Genomic DNA, 14,911 nt, shown 5'->3' on the forward strand with positions numbered 1-14,911 from the left:
ATATATATATATTGACAATAATTATAGCATTAAATATTTGTTATCCATTATTAAAAGTGGGTTTAAGCGGCCGTCTAATTGGCCTAATAGTTGAGTCGCCCCTAGAGAAACATTATATATAAATGCGCTGATTTTCGGTTGCAGCTTTTAAAGGACACAGATTTCTCCCAAATTGGTTTGCAGGAAATTTCCTTTAATCTACTCTAATAAATGCCAAGTGTCATCTAATATGTTTAAGTTCCTCAAAAATCAATGATTATTAAAAATGTCAAAGAAAATATGTCTTTTACATGCTCGAGAACACTCGGCATTCATTAGAGCGGTTTAAAGGAAATTTATGTTTGCTTTTAACTTGCAACACACTCTACATTTGAAACTTTGAAGTTGGAGGCTACGTGTCCCTCTATAAATTCTTTATAAATTGGCACTTATGGCATTCATTTTTTTTTTTTTTTTTTTTTTTTTTTTTTTTGTAAATAGCACTTATGGCAATCATTCCCATTGCATTAGGATCATTTCTAGTTCAAGAGATGGAAGAGATAAAGCGAAACCCTAGCCGTGTCTTTTCTCTGTAGTCGCCAGAGACAAAAGTGAAACCCTTCAGCCATACAGGGGAGGAGGGTTGGCCGTTTGGCTGCCTCCCTCCTCCCCTCGTCCTCCTCACTCCGGTGCTAGTTATTTACCTGATGCTCTAACATCGGTGCCTCCTCTCTTCCCCTTCCTTGCCGCTCTTTTTCTCCCTCTGTTTTTCTCTCTTTTTGCCCCTTCCCTGCCACTTTTCTTCCCCAGCCTTCATTTTCTGCAGTGGGCTCCTTGGCCTTGTTTTGGCTTCTTAGGGTTCGGATTTTGTCTGTGGTCGCCGCTGACTTGTGTCTCCGCTTCGCTAACCACTATTAGGGTTTTCTTTCATGCGTCCCCACTGAGTCGAGTTCCCATGCTCCATACGCGGCGGTTTCCGGCCTACACGGGTCCGGCTCCCTTCCGGCTACAGTCTTTGCACTTTGTGCTCATTTTCCCTGTTTTTTCCCTGTTTTGGAGGTTCCTTGTTGTTTTTCTTTTTCGTTTTTTTCTTGTTTGTGGTTGTTTTTAGGTCTTGCTTTGTAGGTCTTCTCTGCGCCTGTTCACCGCCCACCGTCCACTGTTGGGCCTTTCGACGCGTCCCCTCCGCGATGAGCTTCCAACGCCCCTTCGGTTTTCGGTTCGCAACGTGTGCGTGATCGGAGTGTGCTGTTTCTTTTCTTGTTTTATCTCCCTGTTCTATTGCTTCTTTAAGATGTATTTGTGTTTTGGCATGTGTTTTTTCCCTGTATTGTTTACTTTCCCTGTTTTGTTCGGCTTGTAATAAGGCTCTTTCCTCTCTCACTCGATCTATGTCGCCTTCGGGTCGGGGAGGAAGAGTTTCGGCATGAGAGTCTTTTCGCTCTCAGAGAATAATTGCTATCCATGCATTTGGTTGAGTCTGTCTGTCATAGATCTAGTAATAAGTCTGATTTTAGTCATGGGTTAGCGGATTGGTTTCGAATCTTGTAATAAACCTGGTAATCTTGTAGCTTTATGCTATAGTTGCTTCAGAGCTTTGCTCTATGATGGAAGAACTTTATGCTCTTGGTATTATTGAATGAAATGTTATTTTTTTTCTCAAAAAAGAAAAAAAAGAAAAAAAAAAAAGAACTGGAGAGCATGAATTAGTTATATTTTAGGGGCATTTGTATTTCTACAAAAAATGAAATGACAAAAATATCAATCAAATATATCTAACCGGAAAATATTCAATTATGTTCCCATTGCAATGTTTCATTTACTTATGCCTCCTTTCCATCGTCGTTTCAATTTTTGTGATCTTTCCCTTAACATTTTTGGTGGCTCTGATGGGTAATTACTCCCAAACTTTCTTGTATTTTCTTTTGTCAGGATTTTTCGCTTGTGTTCTTCCAAACCTTGAACATTTTGTCGTACTAGATTCATTGGTTTTAGCTATTCTGTCTTTGGTCTTACCTTTGATTGAACTTGTCGCTCCTCAAATCTGTTCAAGAATAGCTTCTCTTATGGCTCGCACCTTTGCTCCCCATGGGACAGCAACTCGGAGTTGGGAGATAATGACTTAAAGATGCTCAAAGCTGACCATCAACTTCCCCTTCCGAGCCAGGTCAGGGAGGTGCCTCATTTCTCCAAGTAGCATCTACAAATTAATTAACTTGAAGTACTGCTATTACTAGCTACCTCGATATCATATTTAAGGATTGGAAATATTTGTTCTATCTTAGACAAAAGCAAAAATGTAAATGAACAAAGCTACCCGTGAGTTCGCTCGGGCTCGGCTCTATAAAGCTCAGCTCGTGGGCGACTCAATTATTAAATGAGCCGTTCGTGGACATGTGATGTAGGACGATATTTACCTATATTTTTGGTAAAAACGAAAATAAAGAAAATATAAAAAATAATATTGGAGCAATGCCGCTTGATTAGAATTTTACCAATTTTCAGACAATAGAATTACGAAATGAAAGATTGTCACAATTCCTGTTTATTGTAAATTTTATATTATGATTTTACTTTGTTTTATTAGTGCTTTATTTTCTTTCCTTAATAGGGTTAGATTTGCTTTAATTTTTTGCATTTCCTTATTAGGATTATGTTTCTATTACTACTAGGATTAGGTTTACTTTCTTTACAAGTATTTATCTTCCATAAATAGGGTAGTTTATTATGTAAAACTCACTCATTGAATTATTATCAAATCTGAGAATTTTCTCTTAAATACTCTACCGAGTTTTATATTTCTTTTAGCTTGTGGGCTTGTTTTATATTTTGGGTAGAAGACGAAGATGTTTCTCCTTACAGAATCAAAGACGCTGCTCTTTGATTAGTTACTTTAGTCTTCTGCTACGTCAGTTGGTATCAGAGCATGCTTTATCCTGATCATGACCAATCAGCGCAACGGTGACAAACTTCTCCAATAACACGGCTTGTAGGGGAGGGACTCTTTCGAGAGCCAAATTCATGGGGTATCCGAGCCGGCATTATCCGGATTCGATGGCCAACTTATACTACAACAACAACTTCTATAACGACGCCGTTCGTGAGAGACATCATTTCGAGATCTGACTACCAACGATCAGAGGCTCCTTTGAGAACCAAATTCCAAGAGCTCTAGTAGACGATGCGGGCTATGCAATAGGAGATGCGCCCATTGTGGGAGACGTTTGAATGCATGCAGATGCGTGCCCCTTTGGAATCAATGGGATGCCCAAGATGACTATGGGATCCGAAGGAAACCCGTTCACTATCCTTATGTTGACAGATTCCTTGATGATGACATAAAACACATTCGACATGTCCGTAACCGTATTCATAAATATCCAAATAGGCACTCTGTCTATGAAGAAAATATTAATTATGGTAAAAAGGATGTTGATACTATTAATTTGGAGTTGCCGTCAGAGAAAATTTTTTTGCAGCCACAACTATTTGTTCTAACAGCTACACTAGTGGAAGAACAGCCACCACCACCTACACCACATGTGCAACTCATAACTATCACCACAAAAATTAATGATTCTTTTGAAGAAAATGGTGAAGTTGAAGATGACATCCATGAAGAAATCATTGGAGGAATTTTTCTAGAAGTAGAAGAAAAGGAAAAATCATGTCTTGGTGCTATCTATGCAGATTTCTCCAAATCTTTTTCTTCGGAGGCCATGTCCCAAAGAAAACTCAAGGACGAGTTATTTTTTCAAGTAGGGCTGTTTGATGTAGGACGATATTTATCTATATTTTCAGTAAAAACGACACTAAGGAAAATATCAAAAATAATATTGGAGCAGTGCCGCTTGATCAGAATTTTACCCATTCTTAAACAATGGAAGTACAAAAGGAAAGATTGTCACAATTCCCGCTGATTGTCAATTTTATATTAGGATTTTATTTTATTTTATTAGTATTTTATTTTTTCATTTCCTTAATAGGGTTAGATTTGCTTTAATTTTTTTTTTTTTCTTATCAAGATTATGTTTACTATTGCTACTAGGATTAGGTTTACTATTTTTTTTTTTTTTTTTTTTTGAAATGGATTAGATTTACTATTACTAGTAGGATTATATTTACTTTCTCTACAAGTATTTCTCTTTTATAAATAGACTACTTTATTATCTAAAACTCACTCATTGAATTATTATCAAATCTGAGAATTTTCTCTCAAATACTCTGCAGAGTTTTATATTTCTTTTAGCCCGCGGGCTTCTTTTATCTTTTGGGGTAGAAGACAAAGATACTTCTCCTTACAAAATCAAAGACGATGTTCTTTGATTAGTTACCTTAGTCTTCCGCTGACCATCGCTTCCCCTTTTGTGCTTGGTGAGGAAGGTGCTCTCATTTCTCCAAGTAGCATCAACAAATTAATTAACTTGAAATACTGGTGTTACCACCTCAATATCATATTTAAGGATTGGAAATGTTTGTTCTATCTTAGACATAAGCAAAACTGTAAACGAACAAAGCTACCCGTGAGCTTACCCGGGTTCGGCTCGATAAAGCTCAGAGCGTGCGCAACTCAATTATTAAATGAGCCGTTCATGGACATAAAACTATACTCAATTATTAAATGGTACATACCCGTATAAAACTCGGCTTGCTCGTTTAAAGTTCATAAACATATTCGTATAAGGACTCGACTCGCTTATTAGTGCGACTCATATATATTTATATATTTACATATTAATTTATATATATATTAGAGCTAAATACATTTTCGCCCCATGTGGTTAAACTTTATTTTTTGCCCCCAATGGTTTAGTTTTTATCACAGAATGTACCTCGGATTTACATAAAAACGGAGATAGTACCTCCGTCTAAATTTGGTCCAAAATTTGACGGAAAGCTATATATATATAATTTAGAGTTAAATACATTTTTGCCCCATGTGGTTTTAATTTATTTTTTGCCACCAATGGTTTAGTTTTTATCATAGAATGTACCTCGGATTTACATAAAAACGAAGATAGTACCTCCGTCTAAATTCGGTCCAAAATTTGACGGAAAGCTACGTTAGCACCATTAAAAAAATAGACACGTGTCCATATATTAATTTAAAATACAAAATAAAAATTTTTAAATTAAAAATATTAGAAAATTAAAAAAATGAAAATTTTTAAATTAGCTACGTTAGCACTATTAAAAAATAAAAATTTTTAAATTGCTGGCCATCCCCATTTTGCCCTTAGGGGTGGCCGGCCACCCCTTGTCGGTTTGGGGGTGGCTGAACCACCCCAGGTTCGGCCAATATGTATGTTTTTCTTTTTAGCGCATTTTTGTGATCAATTCATGGAGTTGGAATGATTCCGTTTGGCTGATGAGAAAATGGAGGAAAAGGAAAAGAGAAGATAATGGGTGTTTTGTGTTTGATGTTGCCTTTTGATTTGGGCTAGTGGAACTCCCTTCAGTTTCTTCTTTTTGTTTTCCTGCTGTCGCAAAGTAAGGAATATCTAAAATCTGAAATGTGATTGCGATTTTCTTTTCGTTTCCGCAGCTTTCTTGGCCACAAAACAGATATATATATATATATAGTTTCTAATTTTATAATATTTTTAATTTGAAAATTTTTATTTACTATTTTTAATTAATATATGGACACGTGTCGATATTTCAATGGTACTGACGTGGCTTTCCGTCAAATTTTGGACGAAATTCTGACGGAGTTGCCATCTCGGTTTTTATGTAAACCCGAAGTACCTCATGTGATAAAAACTAAATGCTAGGGAGCAAAAAGGTATTTAACCTTATAATTTAATGATAATAGTTAATCATATGGTCATATCTTAAAATGATCTAACCATTAAGTATCTAATGGCTAATGAAGCGGCTATCATTAGTTCGAATCCCCCTCCCCCTCTTATCCGGACATGTCAAAAAAAAAAACAAAATGGTATCTAATGCTAGTTGAATTAACAATTTGAATTGTTAATCATGTGATTGAATGGAAACTTATTATACTTAATCATATTATTATAGCTTAAGTATAAATTTCTTATAATTTATAAAATTGCATTTAATCTATTAAAACTATAACATATTTTAGTTGCAAAATTGGTCAACTAGAGCTATTTTTCTTATAAATGAGAGAAGATTGCACATTTTTGTAACTATTATTATTAGATTGCACTTTGATCGATCTCTCATATTCACCTTGTTTCCTTAATAGTCGTATCATTAATAAAATTTGTTTATTATGTTTCTTTAATCTTTTTTTTTATTTATACTTAAATACAAAATTTAAATAATCTGATGCAAGCCGAGCTCAAGCTCGACAAAAATTTTTAAGCTCAAGCTCGGTACCCACCCTGGTGAGCCAAGCTTGGACACGAAATGGGGCTCGTCTCAAGCTCGAGCTCGAGCTCGACAAAAAATTAAACAAGCCAAACTTGAACAAGCATTATCTGCTCAAACTCGCCTCGTTTACACCCCTAGACATAAGCATGTATCCTTTCTCATCCCTTTATTTTTCTTGTATTTTTTTTCCTTCTTTCCTCTTTCCCCACAAAATATTAGAGGCGATCAACCATCAATCTTTAAGGGGGTAATCACTCCCCAACAGTGAAGGGCAGTCGGTCACCCTCTTATGAGGGGATGGCACTGATGTAGGATGTGAAATAGGATTAAAAAAAAAAGAAAAGTTTTTTGTTTTATTTTATTTCTTTTCCTACTAAAATTATGTTTTAGTTTTATTTTATGATTTCTTTTCTTTACTAGGATTATGTTTACTTTCCCTACTAAGATTATGTTTACATTCCCTACTAGATTTAGATTTACTACATTATTAGGATTTCTATTCTATAAATAATCTAGATTATTATGTAAGAGTAATGCTACAAGTCCTTCTTATGTTCCTCATGAGTCCCTCCAAGAATGATGTAGCGATTAAAATTACCATTGTACTTGTGATTGATCATTATTCAATTTTGATCAAATGGTGATTTTAATTACACATCATTCTTGGAGAGACTCAAGAAGGGCACAAGAATGACTTCTAGAATTACTCATTATGCAAAACTATTTTCATTGAATCATTATCAAATCAGTGAATTTTCTATCAAATACTATGCGGAGTTTTTATCTTTCTTTTAGCTTAGTTTGCGGGTTTGTTTTTATCTTTTAGGTAGAAGACAAAGATGCTTCTCTTTCCAGAATCAAATACACTACTCTTTGATTAGTTACTTAGTCTTCTGCTACGTCAGCCGCCAATCGAGTGACAAGTGGTCCTTATTTTTTTCTTTTCTTTTTCTTTTAATTTATTTATTTATTTTTATTTTTTATTTTTAATAACATGTGAAGCCATCAGCTTGTCGAGTAATACTATGTCAATTGGAGTTGTGACATAGATCCACGTCTACATTTAACTCCTCCTGTCAAACAGCTTACAGCATGGACTATTTTGAACAAATAACTTATATCTTTAAGATACTTTTGAAACCTGAGGGATCAATTTGGTATAAGTGTGAACCCTCGTGACTAAATATGTAATATTCCCCCCCAAAAAAAAATGGTAGAAAAAGAAAACACATAAATCTTTTTTTTTTTTTTTAATGGATAAATTTACCATGTAAAAGGACAAAAGAAAATAAAAAAATGTCGTTTACATTGTATTTCAATACCATCAAATGCCAAAGCAGTTTTCTTGGAATAGAGATCTAATTAAGTGTGAACTGAAAATTCAGCATTTTTTTACTTCCTTGAATGAATTGACAAAAAAAAAAAAAAGGATAATCATTGCCAATTGTTCCACATGACGAGATCTAAGTATGAACTGCAAATTCAGCATTTTTTGACTTCCTTGAATGAATTGACAAAAAAAAAAAAAAAAAACACAACGATAATCATTGCCAATTGTTCCACATGATCCATGCACTTACACTTTATACAATTTCCCTCCAATCAAGGGTGCTTGAGAAGACTAATGTTCCTCCAAAATTTGGAAAAATTATTCTTAAAATTTATGATTTTTTATGAAATGTCTCCCAAAACTAACTTTTTACCCCTGATTTTTTTTTTTTTTTTTTTTTTTTTCAAAATTTGTCCCACCACCTTAAATGTTGTCTGGTTATGCTCCCCACCTCCAACTAGATACACACGAATCACAATGCTACTCTAATGTGTTAGCTGCTATTGCATCCATTGCCCAGCAGCCCATGTGCACAATAATTGGCCAAATTGGCAAGTTGAAGGGTAAACTGCACAAGGCCCTACCAAGGAACCAACATCTTCTCAATTTCAAATGAATTTGAGAGTTTTCAGTTAGTTATATTTGATAAGTATTATTGTCATTTTACTTTTTGAAAAGGCAAAAATACCCCTCCAATATAGCTAACTGAATATTCTCCAGTGGATCCTAATTCCCTCTAAACTTCCATGATTTTGAGAAGAACATCCCAAAGTTTAAAAACTCCAAATTTCACTTCCCAAACTTTTAATTTGATAGACAAAGTTTTTCTCCAAACTGGGTTGGAGGAACTTCCTTCATCACAGTCTATTAAAATGACATGGGTTCTTTTTTTATTAACATGTGAGCTACACATGAGTTTTTAATATTATTTATTCCAACTTTGTCCATGTTATTAAAAAAACATGTGCATCTTACATGTTCAAATGACACATGTAATTTTTATAGACTGATTTTGATGAAGTTCTTCCAATCCAGTTTGAAGAAAAACTCGATCCTAATTTGATGCAATATACCCATCCGTTACGATTTGGCGTTAAATCCGAATGAAGAGCTATGAAAAATACCAAAATACCCTCAACTTTTCCTCTCTTTTTTTTTTAATTATTTAATTGTGAAATTAGGGGTAAATTTAAAAATTTATAAAAGTTTCAGAGGTATAAATATCATTTCATCCATTTAAACGTATGTTTAATGCCAAACTTTAACAGAATGGGTAGATTGCATCAAATTAGAAGTTCGATGGGTGAAATTGAGAATTTTTCAACTTTGTGAAGTCTTTTCAAAACGCATGAAAATTCAAGAGACCTAAGTAAAGTTTCCCTCAAATTAAATGCTCTAATTAAATAAACAAAAATTCTTGTAAAAACAATAGTGTAAAAATTCCTTTTTTGCGCCCGAATGTCGTTCATTTATGTACGATGGAATGTTCAACATCAACCTATCCCTACAATGTATGCAAATCAATTGAATTGCATGAGCTTTGGTGCAAACCTCAACAACCTATCCAAAGCATGCAAAGTGAACTTCCTTGCAAACAAATAGCAAATATTGGTGCTCTCCCCGTTATACTCACAACGGCTACCATGCCTTAACATCTTCAAAAAATCAACGGTCACATCTGTTCTTAGAAACCTAGACGGATGGGGTCCGCCCTTTGACCAGTCGACCCAAGTCAAAGTCCTGTTTGAATTCCTTCTCCAAAATCGGATGCTCACAAACGTCGGCAAGTAGTGCTCGTCCGCGTAACACGAGGGCACGCAATATCTCCCGAACGACGGGAAATATGTTTTGTCGGAAACTACCTCAATGGCCAGCTCACGGTCCATCTCAAACCATTGGGAGCCTTTCCGCCATTGCTCGAGCTTTATTGTGGGCCTCATTTTAGGATTGTACCGGCCTTGGCCCACTGGGCCTGGTAAGTCATAGGCCTCCACAAATGTTTTTTTGGAGCCCATGAGATAGTTGTAGATTGTGGAGAAGTTGAATAGAGGAATGCACGACTCCGAGAGGAGGACGAACCGCTGGTTCGACCAGTCGAGCAGTGCATTGGCTAGCAGGCGGCGCTCCGCTTCGACCATGTTAAACTCTCCCCATCTCACCACCTGAATCATTGTAAGGACAGGGTTAAAGTAGGCCCAAAAGTAGCAAATCAAAAAGCAGCCCACTTGGTCCAAGTTGAATCTTGGCCCAATCAACGATCCCAAATAATTTGAACTTAAAGGCCTTAGTTTGCGTGCAAACAAAAGACTTGCTTCTAAAATGCAAATAAAATCAGTTTTCAAATGGATTTTTTTTTTTCCTTTCTTTTTCTTATTAAAAAGGGAAAAGGGTTAAGTTTTTTTTTTTTTTTTTTTTTTGCTAATAACCAAAAAAAAAAAAAAATGGACATTTTTGCTGCCTTTAATTTTTTGGCACACGAAAGACAGAAGGAAGAAAAGAATGTTAAAAAGCTAGTTTTTCTTTTGAGGTTGGAAAAGGAGTAGAATCGAAGCAATGAATGAAACAGATTGCCACCCAAAGCCAGTCTTTCTTATCTTCTTTTTGTATCATAAATCTTTTTCTACGAGGAAAAAGAAAAATCAAAGGTGTCGTATATATTTTGTGGGGTAAAAAAAGCTAAAACAAAATAGGCAAATTAAATCTCATATAATTAAGGTAGGCTGATAATGGAAAACCAACTAGGCAAATATTGTGACAAATAAACAAAATAGACTATCAAATGCAGAAGTTTGTGTTGCCAAGGTAAGTGGGTTTGACATATTGAAAGCTAAAATTAATTAGCTTGGTAATATACAAACTTTTGTATTTGTTTAAATTGTTAGATGAAATAGATGTCTCAGATTTTAGAATATCAGAATCTCTGTTTTAGAAAATCTGAGGGGGGTTTAAAGAGAAATGCTAAGTATTCTTCTAGTGTCCTCCCAACTGTGATGTGGCTTTTAAAATCACCAATAGATTAAAAGTTAATAATGATAATCTCAAATTCAAAGATAATTTTAAAAGCCACATCACAATTAGAAGAACACCAAGATAACACTAAAAGAATACTTAGCATTTCCTAGGTTTAAATCCAAAATAAATACTCTTAATTGTAAAACGTATCTTTTTTGTTTGGGAAGAAGGAAATTTCCAAAATTCTACGGCCACACCTCTTTATTGTGGAATGTAGAACAAGTAGGCATCGCATTTAGTAGGGTTAATGCATTTGCATCAGCATTGGAGAAAAAATTAATATAAGAATAATATTCTTTACATCTATTTAATTATTATATTTATTTTATAGAGGCTAATTTAATGTACTTTACGTAATTTTTCATGTCAGGTACTTTTAAATAATAAAAAATTATTAAGTGTAAAGAGTAACATTACTCGTAAAAATATCTTCAAGATAACTTATTTGAAAAGCAAAAAATATTTAATTTGTCCAAATGTAAAGTATAAGGTATATATGTGTGTATATATAACTAGGGGTGTAATTAACTAAGACGTTTTTATTTTTAATTATTAGACTTTTCCAAACTTGAATATTTTACAAGTAATTCCCACACAAGAAGTCATGAGGTTCACATAGACATATCTTTCGGAATTCTCATGTTTTGACAAGTATTAAGGTTGGGCAAAAAAATAATATTGCACCTTGCTCCAACCAAGGATGGTCATATGCAATTATTGTACGTTGCTTCAACTTAGAAGAGAACTTGGTCAATATTAAATGAAGAGAAAGAATATCACCATGATATCATATATTAAAACTTTATATATATTTTATACACATATATGTAGCATAGAATTTGTCAATAAGTTCATTAATTAGTAAACGTTAATGGGACTAATTATATATATGCTACTTGTATGCAGCTAGCATCACATGCCAACTAACAAGGCATATTACGAGGTACGCCTTGTACTTCATCTCAACGTCAAGAAAATCTTCTCTGCTTTACTAAAAAAACAATGCAAAGAAATGAAGCAAATGGTTCTTACTCTGTATTTTAGGGTTTGATTTGACATACAAAAATGTCATGAACGTTGTTAAAATAAGTCTATGGGCCTGTTTTGGTGTGCGTTTGAGAGGTCTAAAAATGCGTTTAACACTCAAAAAGTTTGTTTGAAGAAAAAAAACACTTGTGTAGTAAAAAAAAATTAAAAGTGCTTTTAAGGGTCTAACAATAGACAATACGTACTTTTGGCAAAAGCTTAAAAATGAAGCTTTTGCCAAAATGCGATTTTTAACTTAAAAACTTTATTTCTCAAACATAATCCCAAACATACTCTATAACTAGAAAATGCCTCTATGTATATATTTATATAGCAAGAACCCACCGAAAACTTTTGCAGCGGGAGTAAAATTCTCTGAGAAATATTGCACTTTTGAGATTGCATTAAAAAATAGAGCTTTTAAAGTCAAAATTAGCTTTTTAGAAAGGTTAATTTTTAAACTTTTCTTAAAAATACGTTTTCATAATTTTCAAATGAAAAACGTCAAGGAATTACTTTTGAAATTTTTTTACCAAATATAACAGCTTTTTATTGGTCACAGCTTATTATATATTAAAAGTACTTTTTACGGTTATAACGCAATTTTAAACCAACTCCTACAATAAAAATAAAAATAACATGTAAAAGTGAAAATAAATATTTGAATCAACAAACCCTTGTAAAAAAATTTATTGTTACGTCATTTAATTGTATAATAACCCTTATAACGGGGAATAGTAAATAACATTTCTCAAATGGATAGAATTGAAGGATGTAAAGGAAATGGAAAGGCAATATGTGATGTTATATATAGTATATTTATTTGTTATGGGTAAGTGCCGGAAATTAAGCAATATTAATTGCTGTATATATTATTCTATATATTTAAATTTTTGGTTTAAAAATGTTTGGTATATATTGATTAGATCATACATGAATGAGACCGACATATAATTAACGTAAATTAAGAGGAAGACGTAAATTAAGAAGAAGAAGAAGACAGAAGAAAGAATCCAAGAGTGATATTTACGTACTGACCTTACTTGGGATCCTCCGGCCATGAAAAACGGAATCTTCCGGCACCGTTCCGTTGAAAGATGGATTGGGGTGCACGTAAATGGTATAAAGACCTTCGTGTCCTTTGAAGAACAACTCCCACAGGGGGGCCAAAGACAGCGGCCCTTTTGTCAGAAACATGAACGCCACTTTCGGAGTCCGCTTCAGCGGGAATTCACGAATCCTAGGCGCCATTGAAGCCCTCCATAACAACTCCTCGTCTTTCATGTCGTGCATAGCACTTGGCGGTTTCAAGTATTGTTTTAACCCGACCCGGATTAGATTGTTCTTGGTAATTTGCAATGGAGGAGGAGGAGACCCGACCCGGGTGAGATTCGGATTGGTCATTTGTAAAGGAGGAGGAGACACGACCAGGGTGAGATTCGTCTTGGTCTGCAATGGAGGAAGAGCTAGCTCCGGTGGAGCAGTCGCCGGAAGATCAAAAAGCTGGTTGAGTTGCAAGTTGAAGGAGAAATCTCTAAGATAGAAACTTAGCGTAAGTCCAAGCGCTAAACCTGAGCAAAAGAGAAGAAAATAAAACACAAGATTCTGGAGATGCATTTGCGCATTGAAGAGCTTATTATTTGGCGGCGGTGAGCCTTGTTGGAGCTTGTAATTCTTCATCTATGGCGGCCGAGCGACACAGAGAGAGAGAGAGAAGAGATATTGTTTCTTTGTTGTTTCTTCTCCAATGAAGTAACGTTTAATTTGGCTTTTTAATGGAGAGAGCACGAAGTTTGGGCTTCTCTAGGCAGAAAAAGATTCTTAAATAAATCGATCTGCACTGGCACTGGCACTGGTTATATATATATATATATATATTTATATAATTAATTAATGATGATTTAGCAGTGCCATATATAAAAATAAATTTGTATTTTTTTTTTTTGACATTAATTGTGAATTAATTAGGCTCCTCGTACTAATAATTTTTTTTTATTGTTTTTGTTGGATAGTATTTATCAACGTGACAATATTCGACTCAACCGACAATTAAGTTGAGAGTGCCCTCAAAAATTTGCAAGCCACTCACAGACACCAGAACCTTATTTAGTTACATGTCAAAAAAAAGAAGCTTATTTAGTTGGAGAAATGATAAAAGGCAGTCTTTTGGGTTATTTAAAAAAAATAAATAAATAAATAAAAATAAAATATTCTGAAGCAATAACACCCTATCCTACGTGGTCCTTTTTTTATTTGGTAGTTTTTTTATAAAAAAATGGTCTTTTTCTTCATTATAATGACCTTTTTAAAAAAAAAAAAAAAAAACCATTTTATGAAGAAAAATACCAACTAAAAAAAGACCGTATACAATGTTATTGCTTTAGAATTTTTTTTATTTTATTTTTTTTTAAAAAAAAAAAGACTAAAATTGTACATTTTTCAAATAAAAAAAAATAAGAGAAAAATTAGACCAAAATTAGACTAAAAAAATTGTGCATTTTTCATGCTTAGGTAGCTCATTTAGTTGGGGAGTTAAATGTGAAAGTGTGAAACCAGGAAGACGCGTGCATTAAATGGTGTGCGTAATTATAAGATGTTTCATTTGGGATTTGTTGCCTTCATTTCATTAGCGTTTTAATTATCACACCAAATCGTTTCTAGTTTTATTAAGGAAGTTTTTTTCTTTTTTTTTAATATGTTTTACAACGGTCGATTTCTCTTTTTATTGGGTTATAATTTACAAAAACTTCCTATAAATTATATTGTAAGAAAATTCTTTCAATTTAGTTATATATTTCCATGTGTGCCCTGCCATGTAAGAAGCATATATATGTTTCTCATCCAAAGCCCATTCTATCAAGATGTGGTATAAAACCTCATTTAATTGTCTTCAATAGAAATTTGACACATCAAGTAAAAATACTAAATTAAATACAATAGAGATGAAAACATCGTATATTTAATTCAAATCAATCCTATAGATTTTTCTATCCATTATAACTTATAACCCAACGCCTGCCACCCACCACCTAACCCTCATGAGAACACAAAAGTTTCCAAAACTAATCAAGACGGTAGCTCTGTTGGTTTTATAAAAGGATACTTTGTCTATGAAGTATTTTGTCAATAGAAGGAAAATTGGTGTAAAGGGTTATATATATATATATATATATATATATATATATATATATATATATATATATATATGGTGTTTTAAGT

The 14,911-nt window shown here is 33.8% G+C and overlaps 1 protein-coding gene across 2 annotated transcripts; it reads right to left on the reverse strand.

Moving 5' to 3' along the window:
* Nucleotides 1-9,174: 9,174 nt before the first annotated feature.
* On the reverse strand, nucleotides 9,175-13,372 carry LOC132185854 (glycosyltransferase BC10-like). Of its 2 annotated transcripts, XM_088518402.1 has the most exons (3): nucleotides 13,118-13,372; nucleotides 12,731-13,036; nucleotides 9,175-9,816 (listed from the first exon to the last, which is right to left on the reverse strand). In XM_088518402.1, exons 1-3 carry the CDS (start codon nucleotides 13,370-13,372, stop codon nucleotides 9,175-9,177), a joined length of 1,203 nt encoding a protein of 400 aa, XP_088374528.1. The 2 variants fall into 2 exon arrangements, with proteins under 2 accessions (XP_088374528.1, XP_059455637.2); XM_059599654.2 differs by having other exon boundaries at nucleotides 12,731-13,372.
* Between the last annotated feature and the right edge of the window lie 1,539 nt (nucleotides 13,373-14,911).

This window comes from Corylus avellana, chromosome 7 (assembly GCF_965113065.1).
Source record: "Corylus avellana chromosome 7, dhCorAvel1.hap1.2, whole genome shotgun sequence".
Taxonomy (NCBI): domain Eukaryota; kingdom Viridiplantae; phylum Streptophyta; class Magnoliopsida; order Fagales; family Betulaceae; genus Corylus; species Corylus avellana.

Excerpts from the sequence above, each read along its gene's own strand:
- LOC132185854 (XM_059599654.2), bottom strand. The coding sequence starts at position 13,372 with ATGAAGAATTACAAGCTCCAACAAGGCTCACCGCCGCCAAATAATAAG. Across the intron at positions 9,817-12,730 it reads GCCGGAGGATCCCAAGTAAG|GTGGTGAGATGGGGAGAGTT; the intron begins GTCAGTACGTAA and ends ACAATGATTCAG.